The sequence below is a fragment of the Durio zibethinus genome, chromosome 5 (assembly GCF_047325235.1).
Source record: "Durio zibethinus cultivar Kanyao isolate XHJ-2024 chromosome 5, ASM4732523v1, whole genome shotgun sequence".
NCBI classification, from domain to species: Eukaryota; Viridiplantae; Streptophyta; class Magnoliopsida; order Malvales; family Malvaceae; genus Durio; species Durio zibethinus.
The window spans coordinates 31,074,873-31,100,293 of record NC_143166.1 but is presented as its reverse complement, the minus strand read 5'-3'; the positions used below and the strand labels follow the sequence as shown (position 1 = coordinate 31,100,293).

The 25,421-nt window shown below is 30.9% G+C and overlaps 2 protein-coding genes and 1 pseudogene across 4 annotated transcripts; 2 read left to right on the top strand and 1 right to left on the bottom strand.

The window, feature by feature from the left end:
• Positions 1 to 978: 978 nt before the first annotated feature.
• Positions 979 to 6,817, top strand: LOC111281824 (methylmalonate-semialdehyde dehydrogenase [acylating], mitochondrial-like). The gene is made up of 19 exons (XM_022869533.2): positions 979 to 1,090; positions 1,179 to 1,276; positions 1,476 to 1,547; positions 1,636 to 1,797; positions 1,893 to 1,971; positions 2,095 to 2,249; positions 2,412 to 2,475; positions 2,803 to 2,882; positions 3,147 to 3,212; positions 3,925 to 3,975; positions 4,201 to 4,352; positions 4,435 to 4,525; positions 4,924 to 5,004; positions 5,425 to 5,502; positions 5,634 to 5,669; positions 5,767 to 5,810; positions 5,893 to 5,971; positions 6,136 to 6,226; positions 6,334 to 6,817. Exons 1-19 carry the CDS (start codon positions 1,063 to 1,065, stop codon positions 6,444 to 6,446), a joined length of 1,620 nt encoding a protein of 539 aa, XP_022725268.2. The 5' UTR covers positions 979 to 1,062; the 3' UTR covers positions 6,447 to 6,817.
• Positions 6,818 to 7,496: 679 nt separating this feature from the next.
• Positions 7,497 to 9,851, bottom strand: LOC111281825 (uncharacterized). Of its 2 annotated transcripts, XM_022869534.2 has the most exons (6): positions 9,680 to 9,851; positions 9,563 to 9,589; positions 9,229 to 9,351; positions 8,895 to 9,138; positions 8,583 to 8,663; positions 7,497 to 8,395 (listed from the first exon to the last, which is right to left on the bottom strand). In XM_022869534.2, the coding sequence occupies exons 1-6, from the start codon at positions 9,733 to 9,735 to the stop codon at positions 7,691 to 7,693; spliced, it is 1,236 nt and encodes a 411-aa protein (XP_022725269.2). In that variant the 5' UTR covers positions 9,736 to 9,851; the 3' UTR covers positions 7,497 to 7,690. The 2 variants fall into 2 exon arrangements, with proteins under 2 accessions (XP_022725269.2, XP_022725271.2); XM_022869536.2 differs by lacking the exon at positions 8,583 to 8,663 and having other exon boundaries at positions 9,680 to 9,811.
• A 1,099-nt stretch (positions 9,852 to 10,950) lies between these two features.
• Positions 10,951 to 16,603, top strand: LOC111282771 (uncharacterized; annotated as a pseudogene). The gene is made up of 14 exons (XR_016342305.1): positions 10,951 to 11,228; positions 11,330 to 11,377; positions 11,479 to 11,539; positions 11,678 to 11,710; positions 11,905 to 12,029; positions 12,172 to 12,306; positions 13,172 to 13,248; positions 13,394 to 13,617; positions 14,161 to 14,217; positions 14,306 to 14,474; positions 15,335 to 15,392; positions 15,472 to 15,557; positions 15,641 to 15,692; positions 16,359 to 16,603. The product of XR_016342305.1 is annotated as an uncharacterized LOC111282771 (transcript).
• Positions 16,604 to 25,421: the final 8,818 nt, after the last annotated feature.

Genomic DNA, 25,421 nt, shown 5'->3' with positions numbered 1-25,421 from the left:
AGAGTGCTGGCTTAGGTGAGTTTTTATTTTAGCTAGGTCGGCTATCTTTTTTTCTTATTGGGTTTTTTTTTTTCTTGGTGGTATTATTTTGTGTACGACTAATATAAGAAATTTTCCTTACTTGATGCTCCAAATGTTGGTGTCCAGCTCTGACATAAGAGTATTTTTATAAATGCAAGAGAGAAGGACAGTCAAAGATAAAGATAGAAGGTGTTCCCTACGTTTGTATTCTGACGCGCAAATAAGTGAAGATTATGTCAGGAAGAAAGTGAGAAAGTAAGAAAGAGAGAGATGAATGGGATGAATTTGGCTTTATGGTGTCTAAGTATGGATGGCAACGGATCGGGTCGAAATGGATTTTTGTTGACCTTGAACTCAACTAGTCTATATACATATAATACTCGAACCCGACTCGACATTATATAAAATCGAACCCAATCTAATCAGATTCGAAATTAATAAAATATTATTTTTTAATATAAATACAAAATTAAATATATATAAATATATATAAATATAAAATTAATTAATTAATTAAAAATTAAATTTTTTTATATATGTCGAGTCGAGTTTACCTAAAACCCGACTTCGACCTAATTTTAATTTTTTTCTTTTATCATCCGATTTGACCCAACCCGATAATTAATTTTCAAAAAAAAAAAATTAAACCCAAGAGATCAAGTCGGGTTAAAACCTGTTGGATACAATCAAATTGCTCTCTTTATGCCTAAATCTTCATATTTATAAGTAAATTGAAAGAAATCATGAGGAGACAATTAAAATAGAACTAATTTGAGGTGACATTAATCATATTAAATTGATATGATATATTAAATTAATACAAATAATCAAAATATTTTTAATTATTTATTAAAAATTTTGAGAAAAAAAAATATCACTACTCTTCTTGACCATTATATACCCTTCACGCTACTTCCTATTATTATTATTATTAACTTTTAGGAATCGTTGCGGTCTGCTCCAAAAGAACGTCATCATCATCATCTCTATCAAATTCAGTGAACTCATTTCACGAAGGAAAAAAAAAAAAAGGAAAAGAAAATGTTGATGCGATTTTCTCTTCAAAGAGGTAAAGAAATAGTTAAAAAAAAAAAAGAAAAAAAGTGTTTTGATTTGTTTGTTTTATTTTGATTATTTCCATGTTTCTTTTGTTGCAGTGAAGAATTTAAGTGCTTTAAGGCCTCAGGTTTTGGCTTCTGCCAACTCTCGTTTCTCTACTGCGACTGAACCCTCTTTTAATCACCGTAATCCTCCGGTAACATGCCTTTGATTCTCTTTCTTTACTCAACCATGTGTGTGTGTGTATATATATATATATATATACGTGATTTATTATTTTTTTAAATCAAGATTAATCTTTTTATTGCAATCAAAAGAGGACTTCTGGAATGGTATTTAATTATTTATTGAATCTTTTTATATGTGTATTGATTGATTGATTGTATTTTATACAGAGGGTTCCTAATCTTATTGGAGGTGCTTTTGTTGATTCAAAGTCAACAGCAACCATTGATGTTATAAACCCTGTGAGTCTCTCTTCATCTTCATGTGTATCTATATTTGAATTTAAATGTTTGTAGGATTTATGGAAAATATTTGTTATTTGGCAAATAGGCAACACAAGAAGTTGTTTCACGAGTTCCTTTAACTACAAGTGAAGAGTTTAAAGCTGCAGTGGCTGCAGCAAAGCAAGCTTTCCCGTCGTGGCGAAATACCCCAATTACAACTCGTCAGCGTATCATGTTCAAACTCCAAGAGCTTATTCATAGGGACATGGTAAACATGAGATTAGTTCAGGTTTTTATTTCTGTAATAATTTTGTTATATAGAGGCTTTTAGCTAATCTTTCTATTTAATCTATTTTTTGTTAGGATAAACTTGCCAAGAATATTACAACTGAACAGGGCAAGACATTGAAGGATGCTCATGGAGATGTCTTTCGGGGGCTTGGTTAGTATCTATATTCTTCACTGTATTGTTTGAGTTAATTGCAAAAATCTTCGACCTTGACAAACAGTATGGATTAATAATTTTTCCTTTTTTTTATTTTATTTTCTGGACTTTTTCATATAGAGGTGGTGGAACATGCCTGCGGAATGGCAACCCTGCAAATGGGAGAGTATGTCCCCAATGTATCTAGTGGAATTGATACATGTAGTATAAGAGAGCCACTTGGCGTTTGTGCAGGGATATGTCCCTTCAACTTTCCAGCAATGATTCCCTTATGGGCAAGTTTTCTTTTTACCCCTAGTAGTTTCAATTTTCATAGCATAGTGAGTGCATGTTATCCTCTGCTAATTGAAGTCAGGTCTTGATGGATAAAACAAGTTTGCTCGATTAACTTGTATCTATTTCTTAATGTACATGTTTGTCCTCCTACCAAATTGCAGATGTTTCCTGTAGCAGTTACTTGTGGTAATACCTTTATTTTAAAGCCATCAGAAAAGGATCCTGGTGAGTACAACCTTCTAACTGTTATGACGTAGAATCTGGGGTTTTATTTTCCTTGTTGTACTGTGATGTGTTAATTCTTAGAGGACAAAAGGTTGCTATATATTGTTTTACCTGGTCTGGTCTTTAAAGATACTTGAATGTTGATGTGCCGCATCCTGCTTGAGCGGTACATTATAGTTTGAGTTTTTCTTATAATTGCTACTGTTTTCTACCTTAATTTTATCAGTTACCTGGAAAAAAGACAACTTGGTTGTCATTCTTTTGTTCTTACATAACTTCTTTTTTCCCTATCTCTTTTCTTAAAATGTTACTTTTATACTTTTCCAGGGGCATCTATAATGCTGGCAGAGTTAGCAATGGAAGCTGGTTTGCCTCACGGTGTCTTAAATATTGTTCAAGGCACCAATGTATGTTCTTCAGCAACATTATTTTATGAAGTCTACTGCTTATGTTTCTCCCTTTCAATACACCTATTTGCATACTTGGAATTTGTTAATCGTCACTTTGAATATCAATTTATGATTTTTCTGTAAATTCACAGTTTGCATTACCATCCTTAGGAAAAAAAACAAAATCATATTTTCCTTCATTGTTGTTTGAATGACATAAACTTATGATGTTTCAGTGAATTGATTCTACTATATATATCCTGATATATTTGGTTGTGGCAGGACATTGTTAATGCTATTTGTGATGATGACGATATTAGAGCCATATCATTTGTTGGTTCCAATACTGTAAGTATGCATAGCATATCTCCATTCTTCATCAGTATGCCTTTGCATCCAAAGCACATACATAGCCATGTATGTGTTCTCATTTCTCAGCTTTCATAATCATTTGGGATCTAAATATAGTTCACATGATTAATATCTTAGTTATTGCTCTTAATATCAGTGGTGGTAACCTGATATTAACAATTTTGTCAATTTCGACTTTCTTTGGTCAATACCATACCAAATATGAAAACCTGATTTTTTATTTTATCTGTTTCATTTCTTGGCCATACAGACCAAATCTCATTTAACATTTTTGAATGTCTTTAATTAACTAGGTGTTGGTTGTCTTGGGTTTCAGCTCTTCCCCATGTCCTTAATTTTTTTTTTTGGCAAGAAAAGAATCTTAGAATATTGGAGTACAGCCTATTAATTTTTAACCCTCTCTTTCTGATGATTTCCTAGTTTTTGTGAAGATATAAACTATTTTATCATGTTCATTCTCTCCTTTATGTTTTATTTTTTTAGCACCACAGACTGCCTTTGCCTAATTTGTATGTTTATATTTTGTGGGAAAATTAAAATGACTATTTCTGTTGTGATATGACTGGTTATGAGTTCTAGGTTGTCTTAAACTTCTTATTGAAATTCATGAAAGGATCATTGATGTTTGCAAAGCTGTTTTATATGCTGGTCATATTCTTACTTGATGTTTTAATGTCTTTCTTTGAAGGCTGGCATGCACATATATGGAAGAGCTTCTGTTAAAGGAAAACGTGTGCAGGTAATTGCAATTCATTTACTTTTGTAAGTGATATGCAATTTGTCTCTTAGTGATAGGATCACTTCTGTTAAGCCATCATATCTCACATCATTTTACAGTTAGCTATGTCTTTATATTCAGGTTGGACATATCTACCTTGCCAATTGGTAATAGGTTGGATGCTTAACAACTAATATGGTTTCTAAAGTTGAACTAATTTCCTTCCTGATTAACTATTCTGCTCAGTCCAACATGGGTGCCAAAAATCATGGCATTGTGATGCCTGATGCAAACAAGGATGCTGCTTTAAATGCTCTAGTTGCTGCTGGTTTTGGTGCTGCTGGACAAAGGTGCATGGCACTTAGCACAATAGTCTTTGTTGGTGACTCAGAATCATGGTATTGGGTTTTTTTTCATGTCTTATCTTGTTTATATCTTATGAATCTATGATTAGGAGGTATCAGTTTTGACCTTTTCCAGGGAGAATCAACTGGTAGAACGTGCCAAAGCTCTTAAAGTGAATGCTGGAACTGAACCTGATGCAGACCTTGGTCCTGTAATTAGCAAACAGGTAATACGTGTTTCAAATATTTCTCACCTTTTACAGACTACTGCTTGCATGATACCAAATCTCATGATAAAAATGGTAGAAGTCATTCCAAGTTCCTTTCTTTGGACAATTTGAATTGCCCCCATAGTTTGGGAGTACGGTAAAATCTATTACTTATCCTAGGCCTACCCTTATCAAGGTATCAAGTCAATCATAGAGTTGTCTAATGGGACTTGGAGCTGGGCCTCCCAGCAAAAAGGTTGTAGCCTGATCCAACTTGACCCCATCCTGAGGGATGGGGGCTAATGACTTCATATTCTATAATTTATGATGCCCTTTTAATGCTTTTGATTCATTCTTTGCATTTGTTTGGATCCTCGATGTTTTTGTTTTTCATTGGAATTCTTTTGCATTGACAGGCTAAGGAACGAATATGCAGATTAATTCAATCCGGAGTTGAGAGTGGTGCCAAACTACTGCTTGATGGGAGAAACATAGTGGTATTTAATGTTCTACCTTATTCATTATTTGGTTTTGTCCATTTTTTTTGGCATCATATAGGTGATAGTATATTCCTTCTTCAAGATTGGATAACCCTATGAAAGAGCACAAAATGATTGGAATTTTGGATCCACTTACAAATGGATTTGTCTTGGGCCTATTGGCAGTAGAGATGGAATTAAATTTATAGCATATAATATGATCCAGTAAGAATAAATTATTACTACAATCCAGGTGATTTTGCTGGTCTACCTAAGATCCTTCCTTCTCCTTTTGTCTTCTTTCCTGTTTGGTTTTTTGATATCTTTCTGAAGTGGCTTAGTATGGTCCTTGTTGGGTCTTTTTTTCCCTGTTTCTAACTAGATTTTCAAACTTTTTAGCAAAAACCTGTTATTAACTATCTATGAGTGACAAAATAGGTTCCAGGATATGAGCAAGGCAATTTTGTTGGTCCCACAATTTTATCTGGTGTCACAGCTGACATGGAATGTTATAAGGTATTAATTTTTGTTTATAACTTGTAATACATTGTTTAGACTATGATCTGGAAAACACCAGGGGACAGTGGGTAAAGTGACTCTTGAACCTTCACAGAAGATACCTGACTACTTTATTTTGGCCTGTGCAGGAGGAAATCTTTGGCCCAGTTCTCATTTGCATGAAGGTGAGTTACTTCCTTTCCTGTTTCTAAGCTAATCAAACTGTTGATTCATTAGCATTGCCAACTGTTAACTGCTCTTCATTTCACACCCAATGTTCAGGCTGACAGCTTGGAAGAGGCTATAAACATTGTTAATAGAAACAAGTACGTCCTGAGTCACAGCTTCTCTCTTGCTCCATCTAAGTTAAATATTCGCGTTTGTTTTACTTGTGAGTTGTTCTTTCAGATATGGCAACGGTGCTTCTATATTCACTACATCCGGTGCAGCTGCGAGGAAATTCCAGACAGAGATTGAGGCTGGGCAGGTAAAACTCTGGATGAAATATAGTAGGATATATGGAGAATTGCTCAGAGCTGCAATTGCAGAATCTTTATAAGTACCTCTTACACAATATGATAGGATTAACTGTGAGGTCATTTCTTTGTTGCTCTAAAATTCAAATTGGTAATTTGTTTTGTTTCTATTTAGGTTGGCATCAATGTTCCCATACCAGTTCCTTTACCGTTTTTCTCATTTACTGGCTCTAAGGCATCTTTTGCTGGCGACCTTAACTTTTACGGTAATATATGCATCATAACTAACACGGTTCCTCAACTTGCCAACCAATAATATCCACCCCGTTTCTCTGTATGACTTTCTGAGTTGGAATCTTATCCTCAATTGCAGGCAAGGCTGGAGTTAACTTTTATACCCAGATTAAAACAGTGACTCAACAATGGAAGGGTCTCCCAAGCGGCAGTGGAGTTTCCCTAGCGATGCCAACATCACAGAAGTTGTAATCACGCTGTGGGATTGTTCTTTCAGGAGTAGTATGTACCCTGCCGTAAACTAATATTAAGGTCTTCCTGCTTTGTTTCTTTCAACTTATTCCAGTTCCCCGCCAACTGTCAAGTAAATAAGATGGAAAGGGGGAGGGGGGACAAAAGCTGAAAATGTTTTTAATTTTAGGAGAAAAGATCATTTACCTAAGATTTTCTTAGCTTTTAAGTCAAAAGTCGCACTTTGTTCTGAGCAATAATAGTTTGCTGAGAAGTGAAGGACTACTCTTCTGGAAAAACTCAATGGTGCTTGACACTCCTAGATCGTAGCCTTACGAATAAATTCAATTTCAGGGGCCTTTTGTTTCGGTACCCGGGCTCTCTGTTAGGCATTATACTGTGTTTTGGTTCGCCGTTGATTGTCCATCGAAAGCCTCAATGCCTGCTGGGAACATAAATCACTCCATAAGAAAGCATTGATTCATGTCATTGTAGCTGTGTGGCAAAGTATGTTACCAAACATTCAAAAGGGTTAAGTGCAATTGGTAAGGGGAGGAGTTCTTTTTTTTTTTTTTTTTTATGTCAATTTGGGTTCCATCTTTATGAGCAATTTTTCAGAGTAGAATTCTGAATGCACTCTTAAAAATTGTTCAGAAAGTGGATTAGATATGAGAAAAGGATTAAAATACCCTGACCATGTTATTATAAAAATAAAATACGGAACCAAGAATGTAACTGAAGCTTCAAAACTGCTCATCCTTTGTGCTTCGCTTTCTTACATTTCCAACGTCCGTGAAATATAGATCTCTCTTCTATAAGAGTCATCATTTCTCACAGAATGTGGTGAGGTAATCAGCACAAGTCCTTCACATGAAACAATGGAAGTTTATCGCCCAGAGTAACATCATGATTATCATACATATCTAAATCGTAAAAGCAGATCTTTCACGAATCGATTTGCGATTTAATGTTTTCAAAACTAATTTGTTTATTACTTATTTGGTTTATCATTCACAGACTGATGGATCAGATCAATTACATGCAAGAGGATGATTTGTGTAACAAGAAAACTCAGAAACAATCCACTACATTACCAAGCTAACCTTTTTTGGCGATACGATCAAGTTCTGCATTACATGCTGAAAACTAAGAAAGCCCTGGGATAAAGAAAAACCGTCAAGATAGAGACATCGTCTCATGGTTAGCTTTCTAAACGATACATCGGTGGAGATTTCAAGATTAAGTACACAAACGACACCAGTAACTCAAGCAAGCTTGCCTCGTCCAAGACTATCCAGTTGTTGAATCCGGGCTAAGTGTTTCCTTCCCCAAAGGTGACAGTTCAAGTCTTCTGAACTATTGCATCTTATTTTACAAATGGTGCACCAAAATTGAGGAATTTTAATTTCAGCATCTTTCTTCTGAGCCTGCTGCTCGCCTTGTACCTTTTCACTTGGTTTTTCTTTATTTCCTGCCGTTTTGTTTGGTAATGATTTCTTTGGTTCCTCTTTGGGCAGATTAGATTTGCTTGTCCCTGCTTCAGGATTCACCGCTTTGCTGGATGTGGATGTATTACTTCTGGGAAGATCATAGTTCTTAGACACTGAGGTTTGCTGCATCTTTTGGCTTGCCTGAATACTAGTGCTGGAAGCATGTATCTGAGGTTCATTATGGGGAAGATCAGAATTCTTATCCCAAACCACTGAAGCAAAAGAAACTTTGCCTTTGGAAGGCTGATTCTTTGCCTTCATTAGCTCCTCAGAAGCATTCCTATGTCGTCTTCCTTGGAGATGGCTATTCAAGGTTTTCTCACTTGTGGTTGTCACTTGACACATAGCACAGGTCCACTCCTTCTGAACTTGCTTTTCTGAAGGTATCTCAGGAGGATGGCAAACTGCTGCTTCCTTGATTCTGGGACCTGTAATAATATTGTTCACTGTCAGAGCATTATTGGGCTCTGTTTCAGGAACCTGCAAAAGTGATAAAGTCTGACATCAGAAGCTATGACAAATGTTTTGTGTTCTGATCTATTGTAGGAAAGGCATAAAACTCATGCATATTCCCATTTCCATACCAGGGCACAAAGATTTTCCTTTCCCTAGGGAAAACTCGTATGCTAGGATGAAATTCCAAAGAAAAATGAGTACGAAACTTTACCAAGTTCACTGGAGCAACTTCCCTTTTCTCCGTTACTTGTACAGGTTTTATGTCTTTCTGCAATATGCTAGGCTCTGTGCCCTTTGATAACATTGTGAAACAAAAGGATTAGAACATGGAAGTTCTAAAAATTATGTTATTTTACCTTATCACAACTTGTGTTCAATAACCATTAATGTTTTATCTTTTTTCTTTTCCTTGTATCTAGATAGATCGCCTGGTGCTCCTATGGATAAGGAAGCAAGCATGTCCTGAGAATCCCGCATTTCAGAGAAAATTGTCTAGCTTATATATATTATATATATAGCATACCTTGCTAGCAATAAGTTTCTCCAAAGCTTCAGGTCCATGTGCCTTAACATATCTATCTGCCTCAGCCAGAAAATTGTCCTTCAAAACGAACTCCTGCTGCTTCTTGAACCAATTAATGATAGTTTGCATGTCTATATCAAGACATGGGTGAATAAAGTGGTTATAGACATAAAAAGCACCATCGAACTGTGGTATCATCATCCAGCAGACGATCGTTAGCTTCATGTACGGCCAGAATGGTAGCCTGGAAATCAGCATTTAGGGTTAGCAAATAAGTCAATAAATGGAAGACCAACTGGAAACCCTAAACCCAACACCAAAAACAGAAGATTACCATTGAAGCATGCCCATGAAAGCATGTTCAAACAGGGAAATAAGTGAGAAGATAACCCAGTAGGTGACCAATTTCTTGGTGTCAGTGATCGAATTATCCTCAATTGCAAGAATAGAAGCACGTCTGTTAAGAGTAAAAAAAAAAAAAAAATCATCGCCCATCACATAACCCCCCCCCAGTTATGTCATTTTAAATGATCTTGAATCTAATCATTAAGCTATAACATCATAAAATAGAAATGTTAAAAGAGTAAATTACACCAATGGAAGCAGAAAAAGAAACAGTAAATTGCTAAATATCACCATTATCATAAAATATGTTAAGAGAGACTTACAATGGATAACCCAAAGCAAAGAGAGGCCTGCAAACAATGGACGAAATATGAGAAAAAAGTTTAACAAAGAATAATAATAATAAAAGAAAATGAAAAAAAAAAAGAAAAGAAGATAACCATGCAAGAGCATCAAAGCATATCAATGCAAACTTGACAAAAGCCTGGAAACTCATCTCGAATTCAACCTCTTTTAATTCATTTGTCTTCTGAAACAGGCTATAAATATGGAGGTGAATCTGAGAAAACCTCCTGCAGCAAGCAAAAAGAATGAAGACAAAAGCTGAACAGGGTTCCAAGTCAACGTTTGTCAAGTTAACGAATTTATGACGCCGGAGTTCGAATCTCGTTTTCACACTCGCTTTAGTCGCTTTACTCGTCACGCGTTCAAGCACGGTTCTATGTGTTTGTTCCTTTTTTGATGGTCGGTGAGTGCGGTATGCATATACGGGCTTAGGTACGTACAGATTCCTCGTACGGATAAAACAAACATGATGTATAATAATTTATTATATATAAATTTATTAAAATAGATATATATTATTTAATTATTATATTTAATTTGTAATAAATAATTAATTTTTTTAATAAAGTAATTTTACATCTAAAAGCTTCCTAAGCACAGGGAGACAGATTGTCAAATGGTCTGATGATATCTATTAATTTTTAATTTGGAGCATCATTTTTAATTTTAATATTTTTTATTATAATATTATAATATAAATGAAATATTTCTCGTGCAAGTTGAAGGTTGAAATGTAATTTTAATTTTAATAAATCGTGTTGTTTTGGTGTTTGGAGAACATCAATGAGTTTTGATGACCTGCTTATTATTATAATGCATGAACTTTTCTTGTTGCATTCTTTCACGTACCTTTTCTTTTATTTTAATATTGCTTTTCTTGTTATTTTTTATAATTTAAAAGTTTTTTAAATTAATTTATTATTATTTAACTTATCATTCATATAATTTTAAATAATTAAGTAAAAATATTTTGTTAAATTTAATACATATATTATTAATTTTTAACAAAATTATTAATTTATATAAAAATAATTTTATTAATTTTTAATTATTTGTTAAATTTAATATTTTTAATTATTATTTTCTTTCTTGTTATATTTTTATATAAAAATAATTTTATTAAAATTTTATTATTTATTAATTTTAATATCTTTAATTATTATTTTATTTCTCATTATATTTTATCTCACCCTTATATTTGCATTCAAACAGTATTTATGGTTACAATACTCAATTTTATTATTACAATAATTAATTTTAACGTCGTCTTATTTTTAAAATCATCAAAATCAATAACATTAACCATCCAAATAGAACTAAAGACCGGAGGAGTTTGGGCCAATTTTTGACCCAATTCGATACAGACTATTAACCCAAAATCAACCGTAAAATCAATTCCGCTATAGCGGCGGTGTTGTTCTAAACAATCGAACTTCGAGTCAGTTTACTCTGCACACTGAAAAGAAATCAATCATCGAGGGAAAAAAAAAATGGAGAAGCTGAAGAAGAAAGCCACATCGTTTTCGTTTTGGAGTTGGGTGATAGCATCGATCATCTTCAGACTGATTCTAATTTACTGTCCCAAAAACCTGAACCTATCTTCTCGTCCCGAAGTCTCCACTCCTCTCACCAGCTTCCATCGCCGTACTTTCCATTTCCCTCCCTATCCATTCAATTCGTCTCTTCCTTTCTTTATTTTTTAACTAAAAATTTCTTTTTTTTTTTTCGAATTTTTTTGAGTGCAGTGGCTGAAGGCTACTGGTTAAAGCAGTCATCCGTGTCTCCTTTTGCAGGTTGTTCTCTTTTTTCTTTTCCTAACATTTTTTTTTAATTTTTCATATCTATTAGATAAAATTAAGAAATGTGTTTGGTTTCTGGTTTTATGGGTTTTCAGGATCTATGTACCATGGTTCCCCTTTGTTATTGTCACTTCTCGGACCGCTTACTGTTAAGAGGTTCTACGTCAGCCCATTATTAACTTTTTTTAACCTAATGATTAGGCTTTAATCTGTAATGATTTTTTTTCTTTTTAATTTACATTTCTTAATGTTTTGATGATTAGGATTTGTTTTTTAAATTTGTGGGTGGTGCAGAATTGAAGGACAGCCTAATCATCTTTTGTACAGGTAGCATCTTTTCTTCTATTTATATTAATGCGTTTTAGTGATAATTTTAATGTGTTTAATGATCTATTTAAGGCAAAATGTTGATCAATTTTTTGTGGATTTTTCTGTTTTTTCTAGTATGGCCAATTTTTTTCTTAAAAAAAATGTGTATTTGTTTGCTCATGTTGTTAATGTCAACACATTTTTGGATACAGTTTGGTTTGTGTGATTGCAGATGTTGTTAGTGCAATGCTTATTTGCGTTATTGGACAAAATCTCCGGCTTGCTTAGCTTCATAGTTTGGAATCAATAGGCCTTGTTAAACAAATAGAAGTTTCAGGTGAATTCTTTAGTATGCATTGTTATTAAGACGAAAAAAAATACTTCATTGTGCATTCTTCATGTAATTACAGTCAAATGCATGTTGTATTCCTTTCATTCCTTGTGTAAAGCTGATGAACTTAGTTATTGATTGTAACCAGAGGTCATCTCTTCTGGAGACGTTGCTGCTCTTATCTACTTGTGGAATCCTTTCACTATAGTTGCATGTGGGGGCTTGTCAACATCACCAATTGAAAATATGGCTGTCATCTTGTGCCTTTATGGAGCATCTTCACGTAAGAGATTTTTGAAAGCTGTAATATCCCCTTCTGGTGGTTGATGATAGCTTCTGTGTGTGTGTATTTTCTTTAAACACCATTGTACTTGTCTTGATTTCTCCTTTGAGTTATTGGTTGAAATTTGTCAATTTGTTCTTGAGGAATGCATTCCTCTCAAAATCTCTTGAATGCTTATAAAACCAATGAATTCTGGATCATGCTTCTGGTGCTTGAAACCTTTGAACTCTGATGCTGCTATAACTTATTTTTAATATTCCCATCTCATATCCTTATACTACTTGTTAATCATGGGGCTTCGATTTAGAGTTTAAAAGGATATGGATATCAAGTATCTACGTAGATTTGGAGTGTCAGACACAGGTATCCTCAAAATTTTAGCATCAGCGATAGACACTCACACATCATACAAGTTTGGATTTTTTATTATAACCTGATTTTAACAACAATAGTTTCATATACGTATAGTTTTTAGTGTAATTATAAGAGTAAATTAAGGTATTTAGGGTTATCACCAGGGTCTCTAAATACGCTAAAAAGTGGCGGGTTGAAGATATCCCATTTGTAATATGTTACTCAAGAGTCGGTGAACAGTTATCACCTTGGCAACATTTTGTTTCTTAGAGATAAGGGGTGTTTTGGATGTGTCTATGTGTGCAGCTGCTACATTTTAGTTTTGCTGTAAATGGAAATTTTATCGATTTGTTGTTATATTTTGGTAGTTTTGGGTCATCATTTGATGAACTTCTTCTTGAGTTGTCAATTGGGATTTGCAGCTATCGACATATGAATGCATTAGTGTTTATTTGGTACCATTCTTGCATAAATAGCATTTTCTATTGAATAATGTTTCTGTGGATTGCAGGACTTGTTCACTTGGCTGCTTTTGGATGGGTCATTGCAACTCATTTGTCTCTTTATCCTGCTATTCTGATTATTCCAGTACACCTTTATCTTGTTTTATCTATCTGTATCCATAGAGCAAGTGTTTATAACGTGCACAAGATATTTTTTAAATTTCCTTGTTCAGGTTTCTCAATGTAAGTCAATCTCCAAGAAGTATAATTATTGTTCAGCTTTCTTACAGGTGATCTTTTTATTGGGATGCGGTCGAGATGCTCCTTCTAGGAAATTGTTTATGCAAAGGCACCAACAAGAAGACATGTTGAACCGGTCACAGCTCCCTCTTGGCTTCTCATGGAGACCAATCATTCATTTTGCATTTTGGGCTCTTCTATGGTCAGTCTATTTGTTGGTTCTTTATGGCATTTCTTTGAAACAGTTTGGTGGTCTATCGGAGATGTTTAAAAGGTACCAATTGAATGCCATATTGTTCTGCAGTTTTTGCTTCTTTCTTTTTTATTTGCATTGTGCTAGGGTTAGACTTTGAGGAAGAACGCAAAGATGTTTTTTCCTAGTTATACATTTTTCTTTTGTCAGTATTAAATCTCTCGTGAATATTTTACTATTCATTTGCTAGGCCTAGTACTGGTTTGTACGAAGTAGTTCGCAGCAGCTTATTACAAATACATTTTTCTTTTGTCAATATTAAATCTCTGGTGAATATTTTACTATTCATTTGCTAGGCCTAGTACTGCTTTATACAAAGTAGTTTGCAGCAGCTTATTACAAATGTTGTTAAAAACCTTTGAATGTGAAACCAAGTTAAAGGTCTTGTTGAGGTTGATGAATTTATCCTCAATGATTTTCCAGAATTTAAAAGCAGAACTTGTTGCTTTTTAATTAAGTCATCTAGCATTTTATTGGTTTTGAGATAGTCCATACTTTACTTTTTCTTATAAGATTGTTATATAAAAGATTTTGACTGTACATTCTGTGTGGCTGGTTTTATAGTACATATGGATTCATCCTCATTGTGGAAGATTTGTCCCCAAATATAGGAGTTTTACAGTAAGTTCAAAATTATCTTTATTGCATGTGTGATGCAACTTAAGTTGATCATCACTTACAGTCTCATGTCCTTGATATGTTGTTGCAGGTATTTCTCTGCTGAAGTTTTTGGCTTTTTCAGGAACTTCTTTTTGATAGTTTTCCATGTGAATATTCTATTTATGATATTGCCGTTAGCCATACGGCTTTGCCACCGGCCCTGCTTCCTGGCTTTTGTATACATTGCCATATTTTTCATGCTGAAGTCCTATCCATCAGTAAGTTCTCAACATATATTTTTGGCTGTTCTATTTATACCTTTTTTTTGGAACTGATTTCTGAAAATTTGACATGCAACACCATTAACTTGTGATTTTAGCTAAGTCATATATATATATATATAGATATGAGCTAGATAATTATTTACATGCTGACTACCACAATCTAGTTGGTGCAATCAGTTAGGTGCTCAAATTAGGGTAGATGATAAAGTTGTTGACTCATTTCTTTTTTGCCAGATACTTGTAATACAGCTGGTTTAATAATGATGTTTACTGTTGTAAATAGCAGCTTTGGATAAAATCCACATGAAGTGGGTGAATATTAACCTTTTCCAAGCTGATTGTGAATGTTGGATATGAGAACATCGACAGCCTGTGTCACCATCCTTGATCTCTAAGATTCTCTAAATATCAAATAGTGTCTTTTAATGTTGCTTAATGAATATTTACCCAATCGCCCCGGTGATTTTCTATAAATAGGAGTCCATTGTGTTTTCCTGCCTCATCATTCTTTTGTGTTTCCTTGTCTTGTTGTATGCTTACATTAGTGTGATATTGTATGTTTATTGCCAATATCATCTGGTTTGGATGCATTGGCTTCAATGAACATAAGTTGAATTGAGGTAAGTTTAAAGTATTGTACACCTTGGTCCACATTGCGTCTGATATGCATGAACTAACAGAGGCTAGATTGTGGCTCTTATGCTGTCATTTTTTTCTGGACCCTTTTTTTTTTTTTTTTTCTGTAAATGAGAAATTATTAGTCTGTCTAGCTGTTGCAGAGGTTTCTGAACTTTTTTAATGTTAAAAATCTGATTGGTCATTCCCCTCATCATTTGTGGTTTAATTTTGATTAGGTTGGAGATTCAGCACTGTACTTGGGTTTGTTGGGTTGGTTTGCTAACGAATTAGCTGGTAAGTTAATAGGTTCTTTTTTTATAATGAATGGAATTTATCATGGTTTTGTATTTTAAGCCTTATCTATGCCATGCAGATATTCAATTCTCTTTCCTCCTCTTCTGTGGATATGTTGGGGTTTCTCTTCTTAGCCCTGTAATGCACAACCTATTGATATGGAGGGTAAACCTCATCCTTTTTAATGGCAAAATGAGTAGAAGTATATAGTTCCCTTGTACTGTGATTTGACTGGCTGAAATTTACAGGGCACCGGCAATGCAAAAGTTTGCAACTGCTATGATTTATGCATGCTTGCAGGTGAGTTATTTTGATTTTCTGATTCATTGTTTTTTTATCTATAACTTGATATCAGGTTGTCCAATATGAAATTTCAGTAGAGTCAAATTAGCTTCTTTCTATTTATTGATAACATTGTGAACATCAAAGTAGCATAGAGTAATGACAGAAAATAATACTAAGAAAAGAGTCATAACTCTCTAATTCCTGTTGTATTTTTCATAGTTTCGTCATAGTTTTTTTAGTTGAATGTATGGTAATATTTATTCTAAAGTTAAAACTAAGATGGCTTACATGGACATGCTCAAGTTTCTTCATGTTTGAATTCCTCCCCTCTTTGACACGGGTTTATGTTTTAAATTATTTTTATTTCAATTGTATGAAGCAGTCAATGTTGTCAAAACAGCATAAATTGATTTATTTCCTCCTTAATTGACATTTGCATAATTATATGCTTGAAATTATGGATTTGAGGACCTTTCAATCTATTTAATAGAATATTGATGTTTAATCTTATCATTTTGAAGATATGAAGACTTTCTTAGGCTAAAGATTTAGCCATAAAATGCATCCTCTGGTGCAGTGGGAGCGTCCCAATTGGGCTCCCAAATGGAGCCTTAGTCAAAAGAAATTTGAACCTAATCTGATTATTGATTTTGTTTTCCTTACTCTGGCCTTCTTTTGCAGATTATCTTGGTTGTTGAGGGTGTCAGTGCCATGCTAAACCATGACAGAAAGTTGAGAAACCTGACCACTGGCAAGCCCTAAAATGGCAAATCTTGAGTTCTTTTGACCATGCCATGCATGTTTCTGGATCTCCAGCATCTTTTGGCACAATGGATATCCTTCTCATCTAACTGGTGCCACTGTCAGCATTTTGTATCAAAATCATGCTCACCTCCAGTTGCAATGCCTTTTTTCCCAACAATTGAGAGGTTGACACATGCCTTGAACAGCATAATCTGTTGTTTTGGATAGCTTTTAGTGCAACAGCGAGGATAATTGCTGCGATCACTTTATATCTTATCAGGCTATGAACTTGAAATTTGTTTTATTAGAAACTAACATAGAAGTGTATGTTAATCCATGTTTTATTCATTAGGGTCGTTTGGTCCTCGGAATTTCAGATTACGAGGAAAGTGTAATTCCGGAAAAAAGTACAATAATCAAGGGTTTTTTTTTTTTTTTTTTTTTTACGGCATATTTAATTCAAATTCATTCGTTTGAGAGAATATATGTATATGAATTTTTGTATAATTATCATAATTTTTTTGACATATATAATAATAATTTTTATTTTATTTTATTAAAAATTCATATCTAAATAGTAAATGATATTTTTTTCAATAAAAGAATACTTAAATATTTTATTTGATTGTTGTTTTTATTTGTAAAATATCATTAATTGAGATGTTTGATATTTTGTGCGCTTAAATTGATAAGATTATTTAAGAGGTTTTTATACAAAAATATTTTAAATGATCATTTTATTTTTATAAATTTTTAATTAAAAAATAAAAAAATTATTTAAAATTTTTTTATACAAAAATGATTTAAATAAATTTTTTTTAAAAAAGGTATTTTTTAAAATAAAATTATTATTTAAGGTTTTTTTTAAAAACCATCTTATATAATTTTTTGATATAAAAATAAAAGATATTTTTTAAACTAAAACTATTTAAAAATTTTTTAAGATACAAACGTCATAATTAATGATAATTTAAAATATTTTTATATAAAAAATATCTCAAATGATCATTGGGTTTTCAAAATTCAAGTGCCTTAAATGCCTTGAATGAAGTTATTAAACGCATATGTAGTCAGGCTTTTTTATGTTGACAAGATAAGAAGTGACTGATGTGATCAGTCTCAAAAAATTCATTTACATTACTATTAATTAATTATTAATATCCTCATTTCCATCGTACTCCAATTGGCTCGCTGTTTTTTCTCCCACCTTTCATTGTCTGTTGCCAAAATTCTACAACTCCCTCCCACCTTAATTTCTCTTCTTTAAATTTTTTGGTTTAATGAGGAGAAAAGAACCACCAAAAACAAATAAGCAGAAAAATTATACATGTTAATTAGAAAAAAGTTAAAATAATAAAAAAATTATCTAAATTTGATATTTTTATAAATTTTTATATTTTTTTACTTAAATAATTTTTTATATTTTATTTTATATTTAAATAAATATTTATACTTTAATTTGTATTTAAATTAATTTTTTATTTATATTTAAAGAAATAATTAACATAAATTAATATTTTATTGAAATAAAAACTTCTTTGTTACAAATTAAAAAATAATGATTTATTTAAATATAATAAAAGTAAAAAAAATTATTTAAATAAAATGATAAAATTTGAAGGTTTTTTTTTTTCAATATTTTAATTATTAAAAAAGGCATTAAGATAATTAATAGTATATTTATGCAATTTCATTGTTAAAGCAATATTTAAAAAATTGGATGTGAAATTGAATGGATAAAAGCCCTATCCCCGTTCAATTAATTCAACTGACATCCAATCCAAAGAAAAATTTAAAATTAAATGTTGATTTTAGCATTTAATAAGTGTTAAATATAATAATTATTTAGAAAAAATATGTATTGATTCAATTCACATGTTTTTTAATGTAAAAATAAAAAATTAAGTCTAAATCTTAATTTTACATAAATTATTTAAATAATAAAAAATAATACTAAGAAACAGTTCAAATAATAAGCTGATCCAATTTAATCATTTTAATTAAAGATGATTTAATTTAAAATAAAATTAAAAATAAAAGGTATTTTTAAAAATAAAATTATTATTTAAAATGTTTTTGTAAAGAAAACGTTTTAATAATTATACTTTAAAAAAATTAAATAATTGATTAAATTAAATAATCTTATTAGATAATTGATGCAATGATTATTTAAGATACTTTTAAGATATAAGCGTCCTATTTGATTATTATTTAAAATATTTTTGTATGAAAATACCTTAAATGATCATCGATGTTTTTTTAACTTAAATGTTTTAAATGATAAATTATTTAAGATATTTTTTCATGTCGAACGTCATTAATTGAAATATAAAATTTTTTTTTAATAAAAATAACTTACAATTGAGTTACAATTACTTTCAGATATATTTTTTAAAAGGTAACTACTATTTTATAATTTTTTTAAAAATCTAATTTGGAAATAAGGTAATGCAATCTAAAATATTATAGGAAGATGTGCATTTATGATTTTGGTAGTTTAGGTATTATTAAAAATTTATCATTTTTTTTTTGTAATTAGATTACTTTAAACAAAACATGAGAATAAAATATCTACCATCGAGATTTCGAGAAAAAATTTGTGAATTTCTATTAACCAAATACCTCTTAGAATTTTTGTAGCTGCATTTTGATTGCTAAAGCTCAATAAACCAAAAAACTTATGAAAGTCATCAGCAATGATCGTACATGCGTGTTTGCTTCATAGAGGAATGTTGATGCCATTTATAAACCTAAAGCAATGAATTTTCATGACCACTAAAGCATCAAAATTCGTTCAAATTGTTGTTACTTTCACTTTTCTATAGAACTGGACACGTTTTTTTTTTTTTTTTTTTTTTTATACAGATATAGTTTGGGATACAAAAAATTATTGGTATTGATATTTGAACTTCAAATTTCTTTTAAGATAATTACATAAAACAACTATATTAAAACTTGGTTCAAATAAATGCATTTGAATAGAGGACCACATGGAATGAAATCTTGCTAGTTACTGCAAATGGAAAGACAATTGTAATATTGCATGTGGGATGGAAATATATGATCTGGTGCACACAAGCAAGTCTATCTATTTAAATTCACATGCCAAACTACACATTTGGTATTATTAAATTTGCCCATATACATATAGAGTCTTATCCCAAAGAATCTAATCAATCTGGTGTCTGGTATACATATAGAAAATACAAGAAGATAAAGCATCAAATTCAAAGGTATTTCAGATAAGCAAGATCAATTTATTAGGTTTAAACTCATTTAGAATTGTTGGTTGGAAAGTACACAACCAGACAGGTGAGATACAAACCATGTGGAAAAAAATTGAAGGTTAGAACTGGCTCACCATTATAAAAGATACTATTTATATGGCTCACCGAAAACCATTCAAATTAAAGTTGGGTGAGGGTTTATGACTAAATCGTACTACTTTTTTCTCTTCTTTTCCATTTTTTTATTAGTCTTTTTTCGTGAACCAAGTCAGAATTCATAGTGCATTGTTTTTAGTCATGGTTTTTGGTCTGGATAGGACATCATTAGCAAATTTGACATTAATTTCATTGTGGACAGATTCATCTCTCCTCCTATTCTTTTTCCACAGCAACAAGTTGCCATAAATTCCAGAACAGTAGTATTTCGATTAATGCTTCATTTGAATAATTGGTGAATATTATTATCACTTTGTTTTGAAAATGCTCCTCTAAATGAAGCCTACATGATTTTTGAAAATTTTGATAAGATTTGGATATTCTCCCTAACATGTTTGCAATTACTAGTGTAAGGAAAAACCTTAGACTGGCCAAAAAAAAAAAAAAAAAAGTACCCACATATGTGGAGATGTAAAACTTGGAGACTGATGCTCTTGCATTCAAGAGAAGAACTTAATTTATATACGGTGCCTCGATCTTTCTCTTCAATTGGCTAATTCTATAAAAGATCAGTTCTCAAATCAACTTAACCAAAGCGCTCTCTTTTTGACTCCCATCTAACCAGCAAAGGAACTAATTAATTAAGAAAGAAAACCTACCTTTTTTTAAAACCAAATTACAAGCTTCTCTATTTATGACTCGTTCAACTAAAACATGAATTTATCAAGATAATCGCGATGCTATAGAAATTTTAAATACCATTAAGTAATTGTAGCCATGAATTTGGTATCGTACACGTTTCTAATAGTTGCACATGACCGAATGAAATTAACAACTTGATGATTAGAATATTTTTGCTGTAATATTACTCATATTTTAATTAAATTTTTTAGGGTTTTCTGTAGGTTATTAGACAAAGGTTATTGCATTAGCTAATCCTAAGCCAACACAACGCCTGCATGCAGACATGTAAAGTCAACAAAGAACGGTCCACATATAAAATGCCTTGTCAATTAGACTCAAGACACATCTCATCAAGTTTAATTCCAGTTTTTCATCAAACTTTAATGTAGTTAATAGTTAATAGTCCAGTAAAACATTGCTTTGGCTCTTAAATAAACGCATGGCAATTGTAATTATGATCAGAGGTATAAATCAGCCAGGATGAAATTATTAGAAGTGATGCAGATCTTCGAAAAGACCAAACCCAACAATAAAACACATCATCCAAGTCTTTTAAAGTCATGTGTCGATTAAGTGACATCCTACACATTATCACATATTCTTGACTTTAATTATTTATGGGCACATTTGACAGCAATACTTTACTTTTTAATCTCACTAGCAAAGCACCATTGACGGATTGTCCTTCCACTAATGCTTAAGTCTTAATGGTAAATGTCATTGCGGATGAAAGGTTAATTAGTCACCATCAATTTTTTTTGTTGAGGAGCGATTGATCACCAATTCTATTTTGATTTACGAATTTGAGGTTGAGTGCATGAGTATGATTACGTGTGAAAAAAATTATAACACTTTTACAACGTTCATCCGAAGATGATACCAATTAATCTTAAATGATCATAGAATGGTTTTGTTTGAATAGTCTTTTACTAATTGCTTTATCATTTTTTATTTTTATTATTTGAATATTAAAAATTTTCTAAGTTATTTTTGACACTTTTGGTATAACCTAAATTTTTTTTTTATATCAAAGTATTAAAAGAAATTACTTATTTCCTTGAAAGGCTCTGTTATTAGATTTATTTTAATATATATATATTTAAAAGTAAATCATAATTTTCTTATACAACACTTTTGTTATGATTTTAAAAATTTGGAAGAAAATCACCACTTATGATTATTTTTTAATTTTATTATCGATGAAAATTTTGATTCACTTTGGAGCGTTTATTTATTATCTATTTTATTATTGAAGTAAAAATTGTGTTAAATTCTCAAAATATTTTTGATTCTTTTGGACTATTTTGAGAAAATTTTTTATTTAAGAAATTTTGATAAAGTTATCACTTCTGACTTTTATTCTTGTAAAATTTTTTTTATTTTGACAAATTAAGTATTTTATATTTTATTAATTTTTATTGAAAAAAATATAAAAAATCTTACCAACACATTTGGCAAAAATTTTGAAAAAAATACATTTTTTAGAATCACCACTTGTGATTTTATTACTATTGTTGTTATTATTTTTGCTAGTTATTTAATTCTTGCTATTTACTTGAAATGAATATTATTGTTATTATTTTATGAAAGATTCTAAAATATTTTTGACACTTTTGAAATATTTTAGAAAATTTCTTTGTATGAAAAAGAAATCACCACTTATGATTTCATTTTTATTAATAATGTTTATTTTTTATTATTTTTTTTTCTTGAAAGATTTTAAAAATATTTCTAACACTTTTAGAATATTTTAAAAAATTACTTTGTGTAAATATTTTCAATAAAATCACCACTTGTGATTTTATTTTTCTTATTCTATCATATTCTGTTTATTTTTCATTATTGCTTTTTTCCATTATATTTTTTCTTTCTACTTGTTCATTAAAAATTTAATTTTCATTATTTAATTTTATTATTTTAAAATTATTTAAGAGAAAATTAAGATTTTGAAATTTCCAAAATTTATTTCTTTAGCAATTATTTTGAATTAATTTCAATAAAAATAATTTATTCTTTCTACCATTTATTTATTTATCAAAATTACATACAAAAATAAAATAAAAATAACGAAAAAATCATAATTAAATAATAGAAGTATATAAAAAAGTTGAGCAAAAAAGGAATAAAAAAAATTATGGCAAAAATACTTAAAATTTCCCTGGTCAACTTTTGGTCAAAGCAGTGTTTTAGTGGCTTGGTGAATCAGTTCAATCGGACAAGTCAACGGTTGAAACTGAAGAGGGTTACGGGTTAGGTTACACAAACTTTATATCAGGGTTACAGGTTCATGCAAATCCTTCCCCCTAAACAGCGTTGTTTCATTTTTTTTTAAAATTTTTCTCTTCTCTCTTAAACAGTGTTGTTTTGCTTTTTTTTTTGCAGCATTATTAAAATAAAAAAAAATTATTTCATTTTATTTCTCCCTCTCTTTCTAACTTCTCTCTCTCTCTTTCCCTAAAAAAAAAACTCGGTATCTGACGGGTTTTTACCATTGCCATTATCGACATCGATCGTTGATCATTGTCAAGTGTGCCAAAAAAACCTAAACATTTATTTTCGATCCCCTGAACTCAAATTTAGCCTCCGTTTTATGAGAAATGACATTGAATGACATAGATCAAGACCCAAAATTTCGACCAAAAATGATTTTTTTATTTTCTGGCACTAAGATCTCTGCTACCAAGGGTTGTGTTTTTCGTGTTTGTGTTTTTTTTTTTTTTTGGTTTTGGTTGGTTTTTAAAAAGTTTTTTTTTATTTGGCAGAGTTTTTTTGGGTTGTTTCCTTTTTTGCAGGGTCTTTCTTGTATGTTTTTTTTCTTTTGTAGGTTTTCTCTCCATTCTTGTTTTTGTCTTTTGTGGCTCCATTTATAAAGCCAGAACGAATATCAAAATCCTAAAAAAGTTGAGATTTTGTTGAATTTGGTTGCCTAAAATTAGGTTAGCTGTCAAAGCGATTGTTAACGGATGGTAGTGCGACGTTAGACCAATAAAGAATACCAAAAAAAAAAGAGAAAATAATAATAATAATAATAAAAAATACAAAATGTGTGTTTATAGCTGTCCCTCTTTGTCTATTTCTAAGAATTAGGAATAAAGCAAAGATAAACATATAACCATTTTGTTTGGAAAGAAGAAATATTGAGCACAGAGTATTTTTTTTTTAAAATTTAAAAGGCTCATCTAAATAGAGGCTTAATTGCTTTTAAAAATTTAAAAGAGCTCTTCTAAGTAGATGTTTAATGACTTTTGAAAACTTAAAAGGGCTATTCTAAACATAAGCTTAACGATTTTTAAAAATTTAAAAGGCCTTCTTTAAGCAGAGGTTCAATGACTTTTAAAAATTTAAAAGCCTCATCTAAGTAAAAGTTTAATAACTTTTAAAAATTTAAAATATTTTACTCAAAAAACTTACGAATCTTGATAATGAATGCTCATTTAAGCAGAAGCTTAACAACTTTAAAAATTTTATCTAAAAAAAGCTCCTTTAAGTAAAATCTCAATTACTTTAAAAATTTTATCTTGAAAAAGGCTTCTATAAGTAGAGGCTCAATGACTCTAAAAATCTCATCTCGAAAAAAGTTCATTTAAATAAAAGCTTAACTACTTTAAAAATTTATCTTTTCTTGAAACCAAGATCTTAGTTTTGAAAAAGTAAATTTTTTTTTTTTGAGGATTGAAGTCTTTTCTTTGATCATTTACCTTTTTCAAAGGCCAAAACCCTGTTTTTCATTAGGGAGTGAAAAATCCCTATCATTGCTATAATTTATGATTTTAACTATTCATGGATACATTGTATTGAGTGCTTTAGATGTAATGTATGTAATAGAACCAAAATTATTCATTTTCAATTATGGTAAAAGGTTATCAAAATCTCTCACCTTTTTGCTTTGATCATCATAATTCTCAACAATTGCCATAGGACCAATCTAATTTTAACATCTGATCATTGTATTTTTTCTTAAAAATATTTTTCTCTTTTTTAGAAATCTACAATATCAATGTCTTGTCATGTTTTTCTCGTTATTTTTTTTTACCTGTCTTTATCAACTTTTAAAAAGTAATGCTGAGATCTTTTATGTTATTAATTTTTCATCATTTTAAGTTCAAGATAAATAAAATGCAATTACATATTTCTCCAATTTATTCATAAGGTGAACAAAGATAACGAATGAGATAGAGGAATAGATAGGCATTATCTCCAAAAGAAAGAAAACATATTTCATTAAATTGATAATAAGTGCATGGCAACAAAGGTGTTTGGTTAGAGACAAAAACACCCAAATAATGATTTACAAGACAATTATGAATAAGTTACTCTTAGATTCTTTCTTCAAAACTCAACTAGATGACTTTCTTGATTTTTCAGAGTTCGTCAAACTACATTTGCCCTTGTGTTGTGAAGTCATCTTTTAATGATACTTTTCCTTTTTATCCAGGCTACCTTTTTAGGTTTTTAACTTAGATATTTTTTCCTTTTCTCTTTTTTTTAAGCAAAGTATTTTTTCATAGCATTTGAGTTTATCGAATTAGGCAAATTATTTTTGTCCATTTCAACCAAAATTAATGTCCTACCATAAAAGTCTTTCTTCACCACATATGGACCATTCTAATTTGGTGTCCATTTTTTTCAATTGTCATGTTGATTTGGAAGGATATTTTTCAACATTAAGTCTTCTTCTCGAAAGTGACGGAGGTGAATTTTCTTATCATATGCTCTCATCATCCTTTTTTGATATAGCTATCCATGACAAAATATTATGAGTCTTTTTTTTTCAATGAGGTTTAGTTGCTCGTAGTGATTTTGGACCCATTCATCTTCTTCTAGTTTAACTTCCATTATAACTTTTAATGAGGGAATCTCCATTTTAACTAATAGCACAGCTTCGATTCCATAGACCAACAAAAATAGAGTGGCCCAGTAAAGGTTCTGACGA